General features: G+C 41.3%; 2 protein-coding genes and 1 pseudogene across 5 annotated transcripts in view; 1 reads left to right on the top strand and 2 right to left on the bottom strand.

Moving 5' to 3' along the window:
* Window positions 1-21,869, top strand: part of LOC147582945 (GTPase IMAP family member 7-like) — a 252,532-nt gene that overhangs the window by 111,241 nt on the left and 119,422 nt on the right. The gene's annotated exons all lie outside the window — the stretch shown is intronic.
* On the bottom strand, window positions 1,772-14,528 carry LOC147582950 (GTPase IMAP family member 4-like; annotated as a pseudogene).
* The window catches only part of LOC147582951 (GTPase IMAP family member 7-like), a 226,695-nt gene continuing 221,284 nt past the window's right edge, over window positions 16,459-21,869 (bottom strand). For 2 of the 4 annotated variants that reach the window (XM_086686920.1, XM_086686911.1), the window contains exons 2-3: window positions 19,400-19,499; window positions 16,459-17,902 (exon numbers count right to left, since the gene is read on the bottom strand). In XM_086686920.1, the coding sequence (XP_086543046.1) occupies window positions 17,010-17,885 (876 nt within the window). In that variant the 5' untranslated portion in view covers window positions 17,886-17,902; window positions 19,400-19,499 and the 3' untranslated portion in view covers window positions 16,459-17,009. The remainder of the gene's footprint in view (window positions 17,903-19,399; window positions 19,500-21,869) is intronic. The other 2 variants (XM_086686931.1, XM_086686927.1) reach the window with 1 other exon arrangement.

The following is a 21,869-nucleotide window of genomic DNA, read 5'->3' on the forward strand; positions in this document are numbered from 1 at the left end:
AGCAGCAGCATCTAAGAGATTATGGTAAATCACACCACACATCTGGCATCAGGTTTCACTGCTTCCTAACACCCTTGCTCAACACCGACAAATGGCTGTTCTCTAGGGTCTGCTGGGACCTTTGCCTGTGGGGAAGGTGCATAGCCTCTACCAAATGTCCTCTTAACTGGGGAACCACCTCTCCCCATGTGGCCAGAGACCCCTCACCCTTGGACCTTGCTGTCTATTCTTGGGGATTTGCCCTTCCCACCAGAACACCACCAGGCATTGAGCTGTATAATTTCCAACTCTGTGCTCCCCTGTTTATAGAGTGGCATTGAACTTTCTTCTTTCTCCTTTCTCTCTTACTTGTTTAGTCCCTTGTGTGTGTTTCCACTCTTTCTCTGTCTCTCCAGCTGCTTTCAGGGAGAATTTTTCCTGTACTCTCCCCACTGTCTCAATCCTCTTTCCACAAGCAAAAATAGTTCCCTAACAACTGAGCCTTCTCTCTCCACCAGTTCACCTCTCCATGCTGCATACCTGTGAAGTTCTGTGGCTCAAGTTATGAAGATTGTTATGTTAATCCTCAGATACATTTTCTAGGTGTTAAAAATGCTTTGGTGCTGATCTAGCTGAAATTCAGGGACGAGAGAAGCAGAAAGCTTCCAAAACTCTGCCATCTTGGCCCCTTCTCTTAAGTGACTATTTCTAAAAGGATTGTGAGCTTCTTTGTGTTGTGATTCTCTAATGCTTGAGATTAATTAAAAGTTCAGTCTACACCGGGATTTATTGGTAGAACATGGAAATGTACTTTGGGAAACCTTAGAATGGATAATGTGAGAAGTACCCAGGAGAAAAGTAGAAAAGGGGTAGAGACACCCCTTATTGTTATACATATATTAAAGACAATTTTTGCTCCAGGAAAACCAGAAAGGTCTCTGAAGCCTTGGTTACACATAATATCTATCAGGGAATAATTAATGAATCCAAGGAAAAGGTAGTGTTTAACTGGCAGAGGGGTTGAGTATGTGGCTGGGAATTTCCAAGGAAAAGGAGGAGAGATGTGCTGAGAGTAAACCAAAACTAGCTCCAAAATCATCTTGAACTTTTTCCAAAAAGTAAAATTCAGTGTTCTTAGAAGAAATAACAAAGGGGGTCACCTGAGTGGCTCAGTCCATTGAGCATCTGACTCTTGGTTTCGGCTCAGGTCATGATCTCACAGTTCATAGGATTGAGCCCTGTATCGGGTTCTGCACTGATGTGTGGAGTCTGCTTGGAATTCTTTCTCTCTCTGTCTCTCCCCTGTTCATGCTCTCTCTCTTTCTCTCAAAATAAATAATTAACTAATTTTAAATTAAGTAATAAAAAATAGCAAAGGTATTTTCCAAGAAAGAGTGGACTCCAATTTTATAGAAATATGAGAGAAGAGAAAATTTTTATTTTAATAACAAGCAAACAATTCAACTGGGAGGGGGTGTAAGTAATGAAGGTCTGAGGTGATGGAGGTGAAGTGGCAACAGTTAGTTTCACATGAAAAGAAGAAAACTGGTTATTCAGCAAATATATTGCATTGAGGTCAGTCAAAGAGTTGCTATACATACATCTGAATACAGCAAACAGTTGTTCTCTTCTGTGTTGAATCTCCGTCTTTCAACTGCTCTTTCTGGCATTTCACTTAGCTGAGTTCTGAGAGGTCTATTTTCCAAACAAGCCTTTGTCCTTCAGTAGGCAGCTGATAAGGAACAATTTGAATCCTTCTGGAAAACTCTTACTACATAAATTTCCATTCATCTGGAAAGAATTCTATAAACATCTCCACCGATAGATCACCCAACACGAAGAACAAATCTTTCTAACAAATCATAGGGGGAAGGTGATCACTGTGTCCTAAAGGAAAAATAAGGGAGTAGAAGCAACAGAGGGAGAAGATCCACCAATTGAGAAAGAAACTAGATTTTTCTCGGGATAAATAGACAAAGTTTGGGGTCACCTTTATACCTTCTACTCTGGAGTTCCACAAATTGAGAATTCGTCCCTCCCCTGTTAAGTCAATCAAGCATCTACCAATCTCCAACAGTGAATCTGATTATACCCCTTAGTCCTGAGAGTCTGAGAGACAGAAGCGAGAGTGCTCCAAGGTTGGTGAATGAGTTCAGGGGTGCGGGGGCTGGGTGGGGGGGTGGCAGACAGTGGGCAGGGCCAGCGGGAAATATGCAGGAAATAGGGAGATCTTTTCATTCAGGTAAATCTCACATAAACAGGTGAGAGAAAACAGGAAAAACTATCTGCAGTGCTTCCATGATCAATTCAAGGTTCCTGCAATGAGTCTCAATTTCATATCTGGCGTTCTGGTGCTTTAGGGCATAGAAAGCCTCTTTCCCTGCCAATTCTCTCTCCATTTGTTCCTTTCATTTCTGCCGCTCCAGTTTATCCTCCAGCTTCCTGATTTTTTCTTCAAACTCCTCTCTTACCTGCACTCTCTGTCTCTCTAGCTGTGCTGCATAAAATTCTTGCATCTCTTGGATTTGTTTCTGAATCTCCTCTTTGGCCTTTTGGTACATCTTCTTAGTGTAGCATCGTCCTTCATTCTAGGCCACAATGCGCTAGACCAGGGCCAGCAGTTGGCTTCTCTGGGCCTCCTGCTCAGCTCCTGTCGCACCATTCTTGTACACGCAGTAGCGATCACGGAACTAGCCCTCGAGCCCTCGGATGCCTTCGGGTGCTTCCTCTAAGTAATCATGGAAATTGATGCCATCCAAGTCATCATTCCGGGTGAAAAAGAGAATCAGGTATCTGCTAGCTCTGAGTCCAAAATTTACTGGATCTTTTCCATGGCCTTGTGCTCTTCCTGCATGTACGGGACCAGCTGTCTCATCAGGGGCACGGTGTGAGGTCCTGGGGAAGTCAGGAAGATGTAGCGAGTAAACTCTTTGCAGGTGTCAGCATCCTGTGCCTCGGTGTCAAAAATGCCTGGTGTATCCATGACACAATTTCTCTTACCTGCCTCCTGCTGCTCCCTTTCTTACAGGTCTTGGTGGCAGATGTTGTGGCAATGCTAGAAGGAAACACTTTCTCTCCAAGGGTGCTGTTGCCCATGGCACTTTACCCTGCTCCGATCTTACCCACTAAGAGAAGTCTCAACTGTGAATCTCTGCCATCTTGGTTTCTAAGCCCTGGAACATCAGGAAACAAAAGCCACAGCAATAGGAGGTAATCCTGCTGCTTCCTCTACACAGCCCCCCCCCATTTCCCCTCACACACACCCCTCCTCTGTTGCCCCAGGGTCCCCTCCCATAAGTGACTGCTGCACTCCCAGGAACTCTATAGAAGGCCCTTCTAGAGAAGCCTATTCAAAGTCTATAGAAAGCCTGAAGTTCTCTTACAATACTTGGGGAATGCCCAAGTACTTTCCAGGATTTCCTGGAGCTTCTGACTCTTACTTTTTGTAGCTAAGTAGCCCACAGAAGAGGAAACAAAATATTGTAGTTTACAAAGAGAATTCTGAGCTGCTGCTGATGGTAGCTATTCCTCATAAGAGCAATGCAGCAAGTAACACAAAATCTGACTTTGGGGCATCTCAGTAGGAGACCCCCCTCCCCCATTTGTATTCAGAATGGAACTTTGCTTCACCCATTAAGAAGTCAGTTAGGCAGGTTACACAAGCCAACTCATCCTTGTAGGGTACAAAAGGGATGCCTGTGTGGAAAGACCAAGTGTCTTTTTCTATTTCGTGTGTGCAACCATCCTGTCAGGTTGTGACAGGAGAGAGAACAATATAATTTAACTTTAAAGTTTAAAAGCTTAGCTTAGAATCCAGTGAAGTTTTGATATTCTAAAATAAGACATTACAGAATTATAGTCATAAATTACTGACATTTCTCCAAAGTTATTATAAAATCCCTTGATATTAAAAAAAATGAAAGAAAAAGAGCACCTGGGTGGCTCAATTGATTGAGTGTTGGACTCTTGATATTCGCTCTGGTCATGATCCCAGAGTCGTGCGATTGAGTCCCACATAGGCTACACGCTGAGCATGGAGTCTGCTTAAGATTCTCTCTCTCTCCCTCTCTCTCTTAATCTCTCTCCCTCTGTCCCTCTCCCTTTCTATCTCTCTCTAAAAAAAAATGAGGGGCTCCTGCGTGGCTCAGTCAGTCGAGCATCCAACTTCACCTCAGGTCATGATATCACAATTCATGAGTTCGAGCACCAAATCAGGTTCTGTGCTGACATCTCAGAGCCTGGTGCCTGCTTGGGATTCTGTGTCTCTCTCTTTCTCTACCAAACCCCTGCTCTAGCTCTGTCTCTCTCTGACTCAAAAGTAAATAAGTATTAAAAATTTTATTAAAAACTTTTTTTAAAAAATGATCATATGATTCAGTAATGCCACTTCTGGGTATTTATCCCAAGGAAAAAACACTAACTGGAAAAGTTATCTGCATTCCATGTTTATTGCAGCATTACCTACAATAGCCAGGATATGGAAACAATCTAAGTGTCCACTGATGGATAAATGGACCGAGAAACCAAGACATGTATACACAATTGGATATTAGTCATCCATTAAAAAACACCAAAATCTTGCCAGTTGCAACAGCATGGATGGATGTCAAGTGAATTATGCTCAGTGAAATAAGTCAGACAGAGAAAAACAAGTACTCTACCATCTCCCTTATATATGGAATCTAAAAAATAAAAAACAAGACAAGCTCACAGTTACAGAGAACAGGTTGATGGTTCCCAGGTTGAGGGGATTGGTGAAACCTGGGAAGGGATCAAAAGATAACAGATAAAATAAAATGAATATATGTTATGACAACATACACATATATAGGCTAGTGGGAAACAGCAAGACTTGCTGGATATATTTTTCAATTGATGATTAAATCTACTGAAAGGAGATGAATCTTATTTTATGTAAATTAAAATTCAATGAAGCTGAAAAATTGCAGCACTTTAGTACAATTGGATGCATTTAGGATAATCCATCATGGTAGATTTACATCATTTTTTTTAAGTTTATTCATTTATTTTGAGAGAGAGAGAGAGAGAGCATGAGCAGGAAGGGGCAGAGAGAGGGAGAGAAAGAATCTCAAACAGTCTCCAGGCTGTCGGTGCAGAGCCCAACACAGGGCTTCAACTCACAACACATCAGATCATCACCTAGGCCAAAATCAAGAGTCTAACTTTAAAATCAAGACGTCTAACGCACTGAGCCACCCAGGCGCCCCAACATGATTTACAATCATCTAAAACTGGCTACAAGCTCTCATCCTACCTGTGTCCGTGCCCCGTTATGATATGAATTTGTAACTTTTCTCATCCACAGATGGAGTCTATTTCTGCATCTTTGGGAGCTCAAAGCCTCAAAGGTTTTGCATTTTGCCTTTTGACGATGTCTGCTTCTTTATGCATTTTTTGTCTCTGTTTTATAATTTGACACCTTTTTTCAGCCCATGTCCTCCCTCTCATGAATTTGAAAATATCTGTATCACTTTATTAGAAATGACATAGTAAAGAGAAGAAAGGATGATTCCTATGCACCTCACAGCTCAGTACCCAGGAAGTCTGTAGTCTACAATCCACATTGGCCCAGTTCCCAGAACTTTCTCACAAGAACAAGCGCGGTTGTTGTCAATTTACCGGTGCACAGCCACACTTCTTTCTTGTCTTCACCACAACCATTTCCTGCTGCATCTCCTTCTGGTTTTGTCTTCCGGTGACATAGGGTTGTGAGCACCTCACAGCACACAAGACTGAGGTGCAAGGTCCATACCCCCAACCCAGCTCTGCAGTGGAAGCTTGCAGCATTTTGGTACAATTGGATGCAATTAGGATAATCAGTTGTGGTAGATGTACATGATTTTTCAAATTTAATCATTTATTTTGAGAGAGAGAGAGAGAGAGAGAGAGAGCAGGAAAGGGCAGAGAGAGCAATCTACAAACTGGGAGAAAATGTTTGTGAGTCACATATCAGATAAAGAAAGAACTTGTGTATATACTTGATAAAGATCTGGCGAAGAATAGAATGTGTCAAGAACTCTGAAAATTCATTAATACAAAGACAGTCCAATTTAGATTAGAAAATACAAACATTTTTAACATAATTAAATTATGTATACACCAGTGAAACAATCATAACAAGCAAGATAGCGAATGTATCCATCAGCCACAAAAGTTCTTCATGCACCGCTCACCTGCCCCTGTCCCTTAGGCACCATTTATGTGCTCTGCACAATATGCACAGCAAACTGTTCCTGATGTGAACATTTGAGTGGCCAGACCTAGATTCAGAGTTTCAGGTCCTTAAGGAGAAGGTTTTCTTACCATCAATGCCACCTTCTGCAACATGGTCATTGTTGACCCCAAACCCCAGAGAATGCAGTCCGACTTAGGAAGAATTTCAGATAATCAAGATACTTCTTAACAGGAAGTAAGAACTTCAGAACAATTGCCTCAGATATTCCATTTTGTATTTTTGTTTATAAACATAGACGATGCTGAAAATAAATAAATAAAATAAAATAAACATAGACCATTGTTTTAAAAACATGCCAGAAATTATGCAACCTTACATCCACATTCACAAATGATTACAAATGCACTCTGGGTTGTTGTTCATGGACTATGTGCACAGCACTTTGGCAAATGATCGCTGGCTCTGGAATATGCATCTTCAGGGCTCATCACTCACAACGTCTCTGAAACTCTCTCAGCAGAGTCGTCTTCAGAGTTAAAGGTGACAATGGAAGACAAGTCTCTAATGTGTAGCTTCTTTTTGCTTCCAACCACTAGCATGCTTTGGTCACTCACCCTATTTACCAGATTGAGACTGTCAAAAATGAAATTCACTCTCAAAAGGCCAAGTTGTGGTCTCTAAGTGTACTCAGAAATATAGTCCCAGCCACACCACAAGCTTGCCAGCAAAGTTACCCACACAGATGTAAAGATCATGTCCATTCGCTGCTGTGCTCTTGACCGCCTGTCCTCTCCTCGGACTCAAGCATGTGGACACTCCTTGGCACAGATTTTTAGCTGGTCAAGTCTTGGGTCTGATTGACCTTGAATAAGTAAGGCCTAGGGCCCAGAGGGACCCTGACCCACCTGAGATATTGGAGGCCCTATTCCACCTCTCTGAATCTCTAGATTCTCTGTGAGTTACACATAAATGTCCCTCCCTGGTGGGATGTGGGAACTTCCTGTCAGTTCTCTGCACAGGCAAAGTGCCTGTCACCTGGATTCCCAGTGTCACACTCATAGGAAACACACACCTCACTTACAGGAATTAGGATTGGCAAGATCTTGGAGTTCTTCTCTACTGGAATCTCCTCTCCATCAAAGTCCTCCTATGTGCAACTATGTGATTAAATAAGAGGGATGTCACAAGGACAGGAAAAGAGGACACTTATTCTTTCCTCCCATCGGACCTTCACACTGGCTCCATCCATGCCACCTGAAGGAAACCTTACACAGGTTCTGCCTTAAGCAAAAACCTCTCCAATCACTATTGGTCACATTCATGTACTCAAATCATCTAGTGTAATAATCACACTCTCAATTTAACTGAGGGGTGGGGCGCCTGGGTGACTCAGTCAGCTGAGCGTCTGACTTCAGCTCAGGTCATCATCTCGAGGTCCATGGGTTTGAGCCCCACGTTGGGCTGTGTGCTGACAGTTTGGAGCCTGGAGACTGCTTCAGATTCTGTGTCTCCCTCTCTCTCTCTGCCCCAACCCTGCACATGCTCTCTCTCTCTCACACACAAGTAAATAAACACTTGAAAAAAATTTCAGAAGGAGTTAACATGACAGAGAAGTAAGGGAATCTGAAGTTCCCTCGTCCCTCAAACTCAGAATTATTGAGGCAAGAAGCCTTGAAATTCCAGGAATCCAGGCTACAGAGTGACAGAAACATCTCCAGGGGCCCATGGGGACAATGTGATGGGCCATAGATGCATGATTTCAAACTGGGAGAGATAAAAAAGGCAGCGTAGGAAAGGAGGGGAGGGATCCCCTTCTGCAGAAAGACAAAAGAAAGCTAAAGAGAGGTTGCAGAAGTGGAAGGTTGTATTTGGACAAGAGAAAAAACATGGGTTGGGAACAGACAAAATGGAGAAAGAACCAATTTTTAACTACAGGGCTTTCTCCGGCCTCTTTGTGTACCTGGGGAGGAGGGGAGCCAGCCCAAGCTCTGTAGCCAGCTCCCAAGCACAGGAGGAGAGAGCAATCCCCTCCCTTGAGTACCGTGGGAAGAAGGCAAATAGCCATTCCAAGGACAAAGGACACTGCAGGAACCCCCGCCACGCGGAGGCCCCTTGTGACCATACCCTGGAGTGACAGTACACCAGAACTGGGGCAAGACCCATAAGAAGCTATTAAAACACATAAGGGACAGAAAACTAGGCAAAATGATGAAATGGAAAAATTCTCGTCAAAAGAAACTCCAGGAGGAAATGACAGCTAGAGAATTGCTCAAAACAGATATAAGCAATATAACTGAGCAAGAATTTAGAATAATAGTCATATTACTGGGCTTGAAAGAAGCATAGAAGACAGAAGAGAATCTATTGCCACAGAGATCAAGGAACTAAGAAATAGTCACAACGAATTAAGAAATGCTGTAAATGAGGTGCAAAATAAACTAGATGCAGTGACAGCAAGGATGAAGGAGACAAAGGGTAGATTAAGTGAAATAGAAGACAAAATTATGGAAAATGATGAAGCCAAGAAAAAGAGAGATAAGAACATACTAGACCCTGAGGGGAGAAATAGAGAACAAGGAGATTTAATGAAACATAATAATATCCATATCATAAGAGTTCCAGAAGAAGAAGAAGAAAAGAGAGAGAAAAGGGGAAGAAGGTTTACTTGAACAAATTATAGCTGTGAACTTCCCTTATCTGGGGAAGGAAATGGACATCCAAATCCAGGAGACAAAGAGAACTCCTTTCAGATTTAACAAGAATAGATCTTCTCCACAGAATATCATAGTGAAACTGGCAAAATACAAAGATAAGGAGAAAATTCTGAAAGCATCCAGGGACAAACGGGCCTTAACCTCCAAGAGTAGACACATAAAGGTAGAAGCAGACCTATCCACTGAAACTTGGCAGGCAAGAAGGGAGTGGCAGGAAATATTCAATGTGCTGAATAGGAAAAATATGCAGCCAAGAATCCTTTATCCAGCAAGGCTGTCATTCAGGATAGAAGGAAAGATAAAGGCTTTCCCAGACAAACAAAACCTGAAGGAATTCATGAACACTAAGCAAGTTCTGCAAGAGATCCTTAGGGGGACTCTGTGAGTGGAATGCTGCAAAGACTACAAAGGACCAGAGACATCACCACAAGCATGAAACCTACGGGTAACACAATGACACTAAATCCATACCTTTCAATAATCACTCTGAATGTAAATGGACTAAATGCCCCAATCAAACACATAACATATCAGAATGGATAAAACAAAACCAAGATCCATCTATATGCTGTCTACAAGAGGTCCATTTTAGACCTGAGGACACTTTCAGATTGAAAGTGAGGGGATGGAAACCATCTATCATACCACTGGAAGTCAAAAGAAAGCTGGGGTAGCCATACTTATATCACACGAACTAGATTTTAATCTAAACGCTGTAACAAGACATGAAGAAGGGAAATATATCATAATTACAGGGTCTATACATCAAGAAGAGCTAACAATTGTAAATGTTTATGCTCCCAACTTGATTGCACCCAAATACATAAATCAGTTAATCACAAACATAAGTGATCTTATCCATAGAAATTCTGTAATTGGAGGGAACTTTAATTCTCCACTTACAATAATGGACAGATCATCTGGGCAAAAAAATTCAATGAAGAAACAATGGCTTTGAATGATACAGTGGACCAGATGGGCTTGACAGATATATCCAGAACTTTTCACCCAAAAGCAGCAGAATTCTTTTCGAGTGCACATGGAACATTCTCCAAAATAGATCACATCCTAGGTCACAAAACAGCCCTCAACAAATATAAAAGAACCGAGATCATACCCTGCATATTTTCAGACAACAATGCTATGAAACTTGAAGTCAACCACAATAAAAAATTTGGAAAGCCTCCAAATGCATGGAGGATAAAGAACATCCTACTAAAGAATAAATGGGTTAACCAGGCACTTACAGAAGAAATTAAAACGTATATGGAAGCAAGTGAAAATGAAAACATGACAGTCCAAATCCTTTGGGATGCAGCAAAGGCAGTTCTAAGAGGAAAATACATTGCAATCCAGGCCTATCTCAAGAAATAAGAAAAATACCAAATACAAAATCGAATAGCACACCTAAAGGAAGTAGTAGCAGAACAGTAAAGAAACCCCAAAGCCAGCAGAACAGCAGAAGAAGTGAAATAACAAAGATTAGAGCAGAAATAAAAAATATAGACCCCCCCACCAAAAAAATACAGTAGAACAGATCAATGAACCTAATAACTAGTTTTTTTTTCTTTTCTGAAAGACAAACAAAATTGATAAACCCCTAGTCGGACTTCTCAAAAAGAAAAGAGAGGAGACCCAAAGAGATAAAAATCACAAATAAAAGTGGACAGATCACAACCAACATCACAGAAATACAATTATCAGGGAATACTATGAAAAATTACATGCCAACAAACTGGACAACCTAGAGGAAATGGACAAATTTCTAGACACCCACACGCTACCAAAACTCAAACAGGAAGAAATAGAAAATTTGAACACACCCATACCCAGTGAAGAAATTGAATCAGTTATCAAAAATCTAACAACAGGTAAGACTCCTGGGCCATATGGCTTCCTAGGGGAATTCTACCAGACATTTAAAACAGAGTTAATACTTATCCTTCTCAGGCTGTTCCAAAAAATAGACATGGAAGAAAGCTTCCGGACTCATTCTGTGAAGCCACCATTACCTTGATTCCCAAACCAGACTGAGACCCCACTAAAAAGGAGAATTACAGACCAATATCCCTGATTAACATAAATGCAAAAATTCCTAACAAAATACTAGCAAATCAAATTCAACAGTATCTCAAAAGAATTATTCACCACGATTAAGTGGGATTCATTTCTGGGCTACATGGCTGGTTCAATATTCTCAAATCAATTAAAGTGATACATCACATTAATAGAAGAAAGGATAAGAACCATATGATCCTGTCAATAGATGCAGAAAAAGCATTTGACAAAACATAGCATCCTTTCTTAATAAAAGCCCTCAAGAAAGTCGGGATAGAAGGAACCTACCTTACTTCATAAGAGCCATATATTAAAAGTCCACAGCTAATACCATCCTCGTGGAAACAAAGTAAGAGCTTTCCACCAACATCAGGAACATGGCAGGGATGTCCACTCTCATGGCTGTTGTTTAACATCATGTTGGAAGTCCTAGCCTCAGCAAGCAGACAACAAAATGAAATAAAAGGCATCCAAATTGGCGAAGAACTCAAACTTTCACTTTCTGCAGATGACATGATACTCTACATGGAAAACCTGAAAGACTCCACCAAAAAGCTTCTAGAACTGATACATGAATTCAGAAAGTCACAGGATACACAATCAATGTACAGAAATCAGTTGCCTTTCTATATACCAATAATGAAGAAACAGACTACTTTCGTACACCATACACAAAATTAAACTGAAAATTGATGAAAGACCTAAATGTGAGAGAGAAAACCATTAAAACCCTAGAGGAGAAAACAGGCAATAACCTCTTTGACCTGAGCCCCAGCAATTTCTTGCTCGACCCATCTCCGAAGGAAGGGAAATAAAAGAAAAAATGAACTCTTGGGACTTCATCAAGATAAAAAGATTCTGCACTGCAAAGGAAACAATCAACAAAACAAAAAGGCAACCAATGCAATGGGAGAAGATATTTAAAAATGACATATCGGGGCGCCTGGGTGGCGCAGTCGGTTAAGCGTCCGACTTCAGCTCAGGTCACGATCTCGCGATCCGTGAGTTCGAGCCCCGCGTCGGGCTCTGGGCTGATGGCTCAGAGCCTGGAGCCTGTTTCCGATTCTGTGTCTCCCTCTCTCTCTGCCCCTCCCCCGTTCATGCTCTGTCTCTCTCTGTCCCAAAAATAAATAAATGTTGAAAAAATAAAAAAATAAAAAAAATAAAAAAAAATAAAAATGACATATCAAATAAAGGGTTAGTTTCCAAAATCTATAAAGAACTTACCAACCTCAACACCCAAAAAACAAATAACCCAGTGAAGAAATGGGCAGACAACATGAATAGACACTTTTCCAAAAAAGACATCCAAATGGCCAACAGACACATGCAAAGATGTTCAACGTCAGTCATCATCAGGGAAATACAAATCAAAACCACATTGAGATGCCACCTTACACCGGTCAGAGTGGCTAAAATTAACAACTCAGGAAACAAAAGATGTTGGCGAGGATGTGGAGAAACGGTAACTCTCTTGACTGTTGGTGGGAATGCAAACTGGTGCAGCCGCTCTGGAAAACATTATGGAGGTTCCCCAAAAAATTAAAATGGAACATCCCTACAACCCAGCAATAGCACTACTCAGAATTTATCCAAAGGATACAGGAGGGCTGATTCACAGGGGAACATGTACCCCAATGTTTATAGTAGCACTTTCAACAATAGCCAAATTATGGAAAGAGCCCAAATGTCCATCAACAGAAGAATGGATAAAGATGTGGTTTATATATACAATGGAATGCTACTTGGCAATGAGAAAAAATGAAATCCTGCCTTTTGCAACAACATGGATGGAACTGGAGGGTATTATGCTAAGTGAAATAAGTCAGTCAGAGAAAGACAGATGTCATATGTTTTCACTCATATGTGGAGCTTAAGAAACTTAACAAAAGACCATGGGGGAAGGGAAGGGAAGAAATAATTTCAACCAGAGAGGGAGGCAAACCATAAGAGACTCTTAAATACAGAGAATGAACTGAGGGCTGATGGGGGGTGGTGGAGGGGGGAAAATGGGTGATGGGCATTGAGGAGGGCACTTGTTGGGATGAGCACTGGATGTTGTATGTAAGTGACGAATCATAGGAATCTGCCCCCAAAACCAAGAGGACACTGTATACACTGTATGTTAGCTAACTTGACAATTTATTGACAATTGTCAAGTTAGATAGATATATATATATATATATATATATATATATATATATATATATATACAAAAACTTTTCAAAAAATATTGCTAAAGGGTAAATCTTCTACTGTCCCTGGCATCCCTGGCATGTGCCTGCTCCCAGAGAAGAACCTGCAGTGTAGACAGGGCTGCTTAGAGCTCTCCCCACGCTGCCATTCTCCTCCTCTCCTTGCCCTGGCTCTGATTCTTCATGGGCTGGAGAAGAGGCAGAAACACTGAAGATGAGTCAAGTGTAGTCTGGCCTTGGTGGGGGGACAGTGGCAGCATTCTTAGTGGCTCTTTTCCCTGTGGAACACTGTTAATAGCCTTCAGAGTCTCCTCTGGGAATCTGAAATCATAAGCCCAACAGAAGGCCACTCTCTCCTCTCCCATCACTTGCTACAACGTCTGTTCCTAGTGCCAGACTTCCAGAACTCTGATGCACATACAAGCTGCTGGGATCCCTGCTGGGCCCCTGGGCAAGTCCCCTTCAAACTGGCTTTGGGTGCCTCCCTCCCATGTGGCCCCATTTGATATATGAAGAACACATACTTTTGCCCACCTGTTAGTGAAAGTTCTGACTGCGTCCAAGACCTCCACCACCATGGGTATTCTGCTCCCTCCACAGAGCAAAGCAACAACCTTCATGTATCCCATGACCACCAGGCAGCAAAGCCAAACTCCGAAGGACACACAACAAGTCTCTTAATGTACACCGCCCACACCCCTCTGGCAGTATCAAACTCCAGAGGCCGCCTCACTAGGTTTCAGGAGAGAGAGAACCTCCATCTCTCTGGACATGGCATGCAGAGACGATTCCCTGTGGGGCCTCCCTTATATAGTCATACGGTTACACCTGGGCCACCTTCTGCCCTGGGGAGACGATTCTGCCACAGATGAACTCCAAGAATTGGCCAATACTAATTTGTCACTGTCCCTATAAATTAAATGTTCTCTTTTAAAAAGTCCTTTCCTCTTGGGATGCCTGGCTGGATCATTTGGAAGAGCATGCGACTCTTGATCTCATGGTCATGAGTTGGAGCCCCATGTTGGGTGTAGAGATTACTTACATGGTAAAACCTAACAAAAATGTCCTTTCCTCTTGACCCCTTCAAATATCTATCAAATTAGTTGAAGGACTAAACCTCACGAAACTGGTTCTTCCTTCTTCCTTTGGGCATCCTATATGGATCTTCTAGCATATAGCTTTGGACTGCGGGGTATTGGCAATTAGTAAAGATTCAACTGATATTAAGGGAGATATTTATGTTACCCCAAGCCTTTCATATAGCCTTCTGACCATTTAACTTTTACGTTCACCCTAACTTTGACATCTGATATTGAACTTTTCACAAACCTAACTGAACGCTGTTGCTCCTGACTCTATCCTTCCCCTGAAAATCTTACCTGTCATCATGAACCTTCCTGTTTCTGAATAGATGCATGACCATCGTACCCATCACCCACAGGGACACATCCTACACATCCTTCACAGTAGACTTCACACGCTAAATCTTTCCTTAGGTCGTCCTCTATAAATCCTAATGTAAATTCCCCATCATGAGTCATGACGATCACATGTTTCAACAAAAGGGATCATGCACACATTAAACGCTGGAAATTCCACAGTCTTCAGCACTGAAATGGAACCACATTCAGAGAAAACTGGAATATAAAATATGTTAAGAGAAGTGAGTGAGCAATATTTCGATTGTCAAGTGAAGAGATAATGATTTATTTGATTTACTCGTTGTTTCTCTGGTTATGTCTTACCTTCCAAAAAAGAATCTAAGGTTGGGAGAAAAGAAATCAGCTTACATAAGCTGCACATTCAAATGTCCTGAACACAGGTTAATTGTATTAAGAATGCTTCGGCATATCTCTGGGGGAAAATATATTTTAAACGACTCTGAAATGAAAAAGGACATGGCAGGAATGCTTTGCTCTCTAGACATACTATTACACAGATGAGTCACTTACAAGGAAGTACTTTTGAACATAAGAAGTGCATGATGGCAAAGAGTACATTGGTCTCACTTTGTCATTTGACACATGTTTTCTCATGAGAGGATTTTTCTTCCGTGTTTTTACTGCATTCTGAATACTTGTGATGAATCTTAGAATGAGAGTGTATTTAGAATCTTAAATTTTCCAGACTTAATCTCTAGTCCATCTCCCGAAAAGTCACTGATATGGTAAATACTCTCAGTCATGTTCACAGACAAAACAAAGGACAAATAAAAATTCTAATAAATTTGGATTTTGGATGTCTGCAATCCTTGGGAGTGACTGAGAGTCACCCATCTAAGTTTGAAGTTTCTCTATTATTTTAGCAAGACAGAACCTTTCATCTATTTACTGCAAATGTCACAGCATGGAAGGGTAAGGAGAGATTTTTCTGGTGTCAGGAAACAAGCACTAGAGGGAATGAAAAACCATCAATAACAATAAAGATGCTCTGAAGGAGAACTGGGTACCATAAGATATATCAATCAGATTCTCACAGGAAAAAGATAGTCTGCTCTCATTAGGTACTTGGAGAAAGTGTAGAGAAGGGGCCTCTTACACACTGTGCACACAGGGAATTTGGAAACCACAGGGACGTTGATAGTATCGATAAGAAAATTAAATCCCACCTGAAGGGGTGAACGAACACTGGAATTCAGAAGAAGAGTTGGGTAGAAAGGCCACCAAGGGAGGAGCTGTGACCTTTGGCGTAGGGTTGCAGTTAGCCAGAGATGGCCCTGCAGAGATAGAGGTGGGGGAATGGACACCCCAGCCTTGCTTTTCTACTTCCACAGGGTCTCTGACTTGGACTTCCCATTGGCCAGCCAGGTATAACTCAGAGAGCAAGAGACCCCACCGATGTAGTGCTACTAGATCAGCCTCAGGGGGCAAAGAGGTAGGGTGAAGTGTGATTCTGCAGAGGCAAATGAAAACTATGTGGCCCAGATGGGATTTTTCAGATACAAGTGGAGACATTTTAAGTAAGGATGGTCCCTAAAAAAGAAAAGAGAGAAACACAATAAGAGAATCCTGTGACTTTCAGATCTCCATGAACCACAGAACAATCTTTCCAGAGAAACCCGATACCTCCTTAACATAGTACTTGTGGCCATGCTGTGCAATGTCAAATGTGACCAGTGGTTCAGACACTTAACATGTGCAGGATTTCTGATTTGAATTTTCCTGAGTCTTTGAACTCTATATGCCATTGCCTGATTATGCCAACTTTGTGTGAAGAGGGACAGGTGGGAAGGGGAGGCGGTGGGGACTGAGAGCTGGGAAGAGGCTTCATTCTGGTTAGTTCTCGCTGCATAACAAGCCATTCTGAAGCTCAGTGGTTAAAAACAAAAACCATCATTTATTTGTTCTCTTAAAGCTGCAATTTGGTCAGGACTCAGTGGGAATGGATCATCTTTGCTTTCTGCAACTTGGCCTGAGATGGCGGGGAAGCCGGAGGGCCCGCTTCTGTGTTGCCTCATTTGCATGGTGGGCAAGTTGGTCTGAGTCACAAATGAAAGGTGAGCTGGGAAGTGTGCCAGTGACTTCAGGCCCTCTGCATGGGGGCCTCTCAAGAGACAGCCTGGGCTTTCTCACAACATGACAGTCAAGTTCCAAGGGCAAGAACTCCAACAGGGCATGGAAGCATTGCCCATATGTAACCTTAGAGTCACAAGGTGCTGCTTCAACCATCTGCTATTAATTGAAACGGTCCCAGATCTGCCCAGTTCCAAGGTAGAGGACACAGGCCCCGCAACTCAGTGGCAGGAGTAACAGGGTCAGGTTATAGGAAGAATAAGTAGAAGCTACTGTCACAGCTATCTATAGAAACTACAATCTACCACTATTGCAAATCATCGTAAATTCAAAAGAAAAAATGAAATGGTCTTTACTACCAAAACATATGCCATATTTTTGAAAGAACGCTCATAACCCCATTTGAACCATCTCTAAATAATCCCTTCTCAGCTTCTTCCCTGATATTTTGTATTTGTTCCGCATACTTCATCTTTAGCAATTTTATTTTTTCCTCCCGTTCTTCCTGTGATTTATGAGCATATTCCTTTTCTACTAGTTTAATTTCATTATTTAATTGATCGGTGTAGATCTTCTTCAGGTCTTCTTCCCGTTGCTTCAGCCTCTTCTCTGTGTCCTCATAAATGGCATCGGTAAAGTAAGCCCCTCCGTTGCTCTGCACCATCTCCTCTATCAGCTTCACCAGCTCCTGCACCTGAGCTTCCTTCTCAGCCTCTGAGGCTCTGTTGTTGAAGGCACAGTAGCGGTTCCCACACTCGCTGATGATGTTTCTTAGCTTCACATCTGAATCTGCCAAGAAATCACTCAGGCTCTTCTCCTCTAAGTGATCTTTGCGAGTTAGCAACACGATCATGTGCTTCAAGGCTGGCTTCCCAAAGACAGTCTTGATCAATGCCACGGTCTTCTGCTCTTCCTCCGTGTAGCGGCCCACTGGGAGGACCAAGATGATGGCGTGAGGCCCAGGACAGGAGTAGAGGACACACTGGCTGAATTCCCCACGTGTGGTGTACAGGGTCTCCTTGTTGTCAAAGAGCCCTGGGGTGTCAACAACAACAAGTTTCCTCCCCTTCCATTCCTTGGATGCTTTTTGACACCTGGAGAAGACAGCATGGGGAGCAACTCTAGACTCAAAGACTCTACTCCCCAGGATGGTGTTGGCCGTTGCGCTCTTCCCACTTCCAGTTTTCCCCACCAGAATAATCCTCAGAGTGTTGTCCTGAGGGTCCGCCATGTCACTACCAGGAGTCTCTGTGGTGTAAAGGAAAGGAAGGAGAAGAAATAGTCAAAGAAGGTAAGTGGAAACCATCACCTCGCTCTTATGACCTATGTGTTCCTCCTTGAAATCCTGCAGTAGTCTACTATCCATGTAGGTCCCATAAAGACAGAAAGATGAAACAATTCACTCACCATGGAAGAAACAACAAAGTAGTTAAAGAGTTCCCCTACAAAAGAGTACCAGGTCCAGATAGTTTCATAGGGATCTCACTTAACCTTTCGTAAACTATTCCTGATGACTTAAAACAGAAGGAAATCTTTCCAGTTCTTTCTATGACATAAGTATGATATTGATCCCAAAGGCTAACAAAGATTTCACCAATAAATAAAGCTACAGACATGTCTCATTTGCGAATACTAATGCAAAAATCCCAAATAAATTGTCAGACACTAAAAAGTAATACCCCACAATTAAATGTGATTTATTTCAGAAATAGTAGGGTGGTTCAATATGAGAAAATGGATTGCTACAACACATCCCCTTTAGTAGATTTAAGAAGAAAAATACCTTGATGCAGAACAGACATTTCCCCAAATTCAACACTGTTTTAATAGATACTTCTTTAATGTGATTTTATAGAAATATAAATTAAAAAAAAATTGTCTCCATTTTTTCTCTGCAGCTAAAATAGTTGACTATAAATTTCATTTGGAAGAATGAAGAAAGAAAATTAGCCTGTACAGTCAAAAAAGAGAAGAACAATGAGGAAGGGCCAGCTCTAACAGATAGTAAAATATTTTAGCCCCTATAATTAAGGCAGTAGGACGTGTGTGAACAGAGACAGAACAGAAAACAAAAACAGACAATTCAGAAATAGACCAAATTGGTCTACTATATTCATGAGTATCCAGTTCAATTGTATCGTGTTACATTTATCTTCCATAAGGCAGCATCTCACAGCAATGGGGAGACAGATGGACTAATAACCAGCATTGGGATAACTACAAAACCACACAGAAAAAGACAAAACTGCACCCACGTCTTCATGCCATTCACATGCTAAATACATTAGAAATATAAACACTAAAAATCAATCCACATAAATACTAGAAGAAACTCAGACAAATCCTTTGTAACCTGGGGGGGGGCAACTCTTTCTAACATTTGAAAGATTGTAAGGAAAAGGATTTATACTTCTGAATACATAAACATCTAAAAGACAATGGGAGACAACGAACACCATGGACAATTAAAATACGAATGTCAGACTATATCAAAGAAGGTTAATTCTCCTCTTATACAAAGAATACCTAAAGGTACAGAGACAAATGTCCAATAGCTCGATAGAAAATGGAGCAAGATATATGAATAAACAGTTGCAAGAAAAAAAAGAAATGTCAATGCTCCTCAACTATGTAAAAATATATGAACGCTCACTTAAAGTAGAGAAAAATAAACCCAACATAGGAAAAGAAAAAAACTAAATATAACAAATGAAAATTACACTAAGATACTATTTCTCCACTTACAGATTTGGCAAAAGTGCAAAAATTTGCTGCGATAATCAGTCGGTAAAGGTTTAGAGGAAACAGGTTCTCTTCTCCACGGCTAATGAAATTGAAAAACAGTCTAAAACCTACAGGGGAGAAATTAGGAATATCACACAAATTACATATATATTCTTGGATTGTGAGTCCCAATTTTAGAATTTATGCCTGTAGTGGTCAAGGGCAGGTCACCCGTAAATGTGCAACTTTGGCATACTGACTATTTCATATACAAGTACCTTAAGATACAGCCTGTATGTGAAGATTACTAAGACCCTCTTCCATCCCCCTGCAAGCAGGAAACAAATCTCCCATGTGAAAGGTGCCCATCCTGTCCCAGGAGGTAAAGAGACAACCTTATGATCAGGGATGGGAGATTTAGAGCCAAGAAGACTGTATAAACAGCCCACTACTTTCTACTAATTTACTCCTCCAGCCCAAAGTCTCTTAAGAATTCCTCCCTAACAGATGCTCCCAAAGTTAAATTTTCCTTGTTTTGTCAATCCCTCACAGATCCATCATCTCTTTGCCTAAAAACTATAAAAACTGCCTGCCTTGATCATCTCTCTTGGTCTTAGTTTCATTACTGAGCATCTGTGCACACTGCTTTTTTTTTTCTCTTGTTAATCTGCCTCAAGTGAATGTAATTCTTAGTGCAGCTGGAAGACCTTGAAGGGTAGAGGAAGAAGTTCCCCTTCCTTATATCCCAGAGCTACACTGACAAAAACACAGGAAAAGATTCGGCATATGTTTAGTCTCTGTGTCACTATTTGTAATAATTAAAGACCAAAAATCTACCAAATGCCCACTGGTAGGGGTCTGATTGAATGAACCAAGGTACATACACACAGCGATGTATTATCCAACTGTAGAAAGGAATAAGAAATACCTCTCTATGCCGGGATTCAGAGATCTCCAGGATATTTCATAAAGCAAAAAAAAAGGCAAAGTGAAGAAAATAATATTTAGTTTACTGTCATTTCTCTACTGGGGAGGAACATGAACTGCAGGTACAAAATACAATATATAATTCACGCACATGAAAAAGCAATGGCACATCATCTGAACCGTCACCAAAGAAGTTACTGACAGAGGGATGGGAGGAATAAGGCAGGGGACAGGGTAGAAGCTGGAAACTACTTTGAGTATACTTAGATGTCATAGATTTGTCTTGAAAGCATGTACTTCCTTCTTTTTGAGCGTTTGAATCACAGCTCTTTTCCTTTATGAAAGACCTACATGTGTACCTGCTGTTGCTGGCTGACATAAATTCAAAGAGGATTTTTCATTTGTACAAAAAAAAGCTGAACAGGAATACAACGCTCCGCATTTGTTTTACAGCCAGTTGAGCTAATGGAGAGGCCGAGTGGGCCATTGTCCATGCCAGCTGCCAATCACCTTCCCTGGGAACGTCACACAGGGGTACACCATCCAGCCACCAGAGCTGTGAGCCAGATGAGCACGTGGGCTTTCTCTCAATTGAATTTGTGCATCTGTTAACAAGTTGTGTCTAAAAGTATCAGAAACACATAAGGGAGGTTATTTGGGGGAGATCTGGGAATGCGCACCCTTTTTCCATGTACATTCATGGTAATTGCTGCTCTGCTTTATGTCATTTTGTTTCATAAAAGATTTCATAGGAACGTTCTGCTTGCAGATAGTGAGGAACATCTGGAAATAGCTTACATAATTATAAACAAAAACTATATTTTCAGATAACTAGTAAAAATCAAAAGCAAATGAAATACATAGTATTTGGTGTAATAGACAAACCACACAAAGAATTGGTCCAAGAAACTTGAAAATGCAGTTGCTTCATTGGCTATTGTCCTAATGGGATATAGTGTAAGGCCAAATAGGGGGAAAAAACGTCAAGAAAATCTTAAATTGATTTCAGGAATCCTGTCCTATTCTTAGCTTTTTGTGCACATGTGTAGTTTTGAGGCCCAAGGACAAGCCCAGTGGCAATGAACACCCTTAGTGTCCATACTGTGCCCTTCAAATGCCATTTCCCACCAAAAACATTAAGAATCTTAGGAGAAGGTACCGATTCCAGATCTGGGCCAACAAATGTGCAAGTGGATCCTACACTATCTAGTCATACTAGAAATCGAGGATTCTATCAAAAACTACTCAGACTGTGGGATGCCTGGCTAGCTCTGTCAATACAGCATGCATCTCTTGATCCCACGTTCATGAGTTTTAGCCCCACATTGGGTGCAGAGATCACTTTCAAAAAAATGTTTGGATCTTACCAAAAGGACTACAGGGCCAAATTGAAGAGGCTGACTGGACAGAGATGGGGTAATTTGAGTATCAATGAGAATAATAATTTCAATGGATTAAAATTCATCAAATATGTTGAAGTTCATGAATTCATATCAATACCATCATCGCAAAAGAAGTGAAGTGTTCTCTTTGGGGTATGCTAGGAAATGATGTCATTAGTCTG

Source organism: Puma concolor, chromosome A2 (genome assembly GCF_028749965.1).
Source record: "Puma concolor isolate L17-30 chromosome A2, mPumCon1.1.hap2, whole genome shotgun sequence".
NCBI lineage: Eukaryota > Metazoa > Chordata > Mammalia > Carnivora > Felidae > Puma > Puma concolor.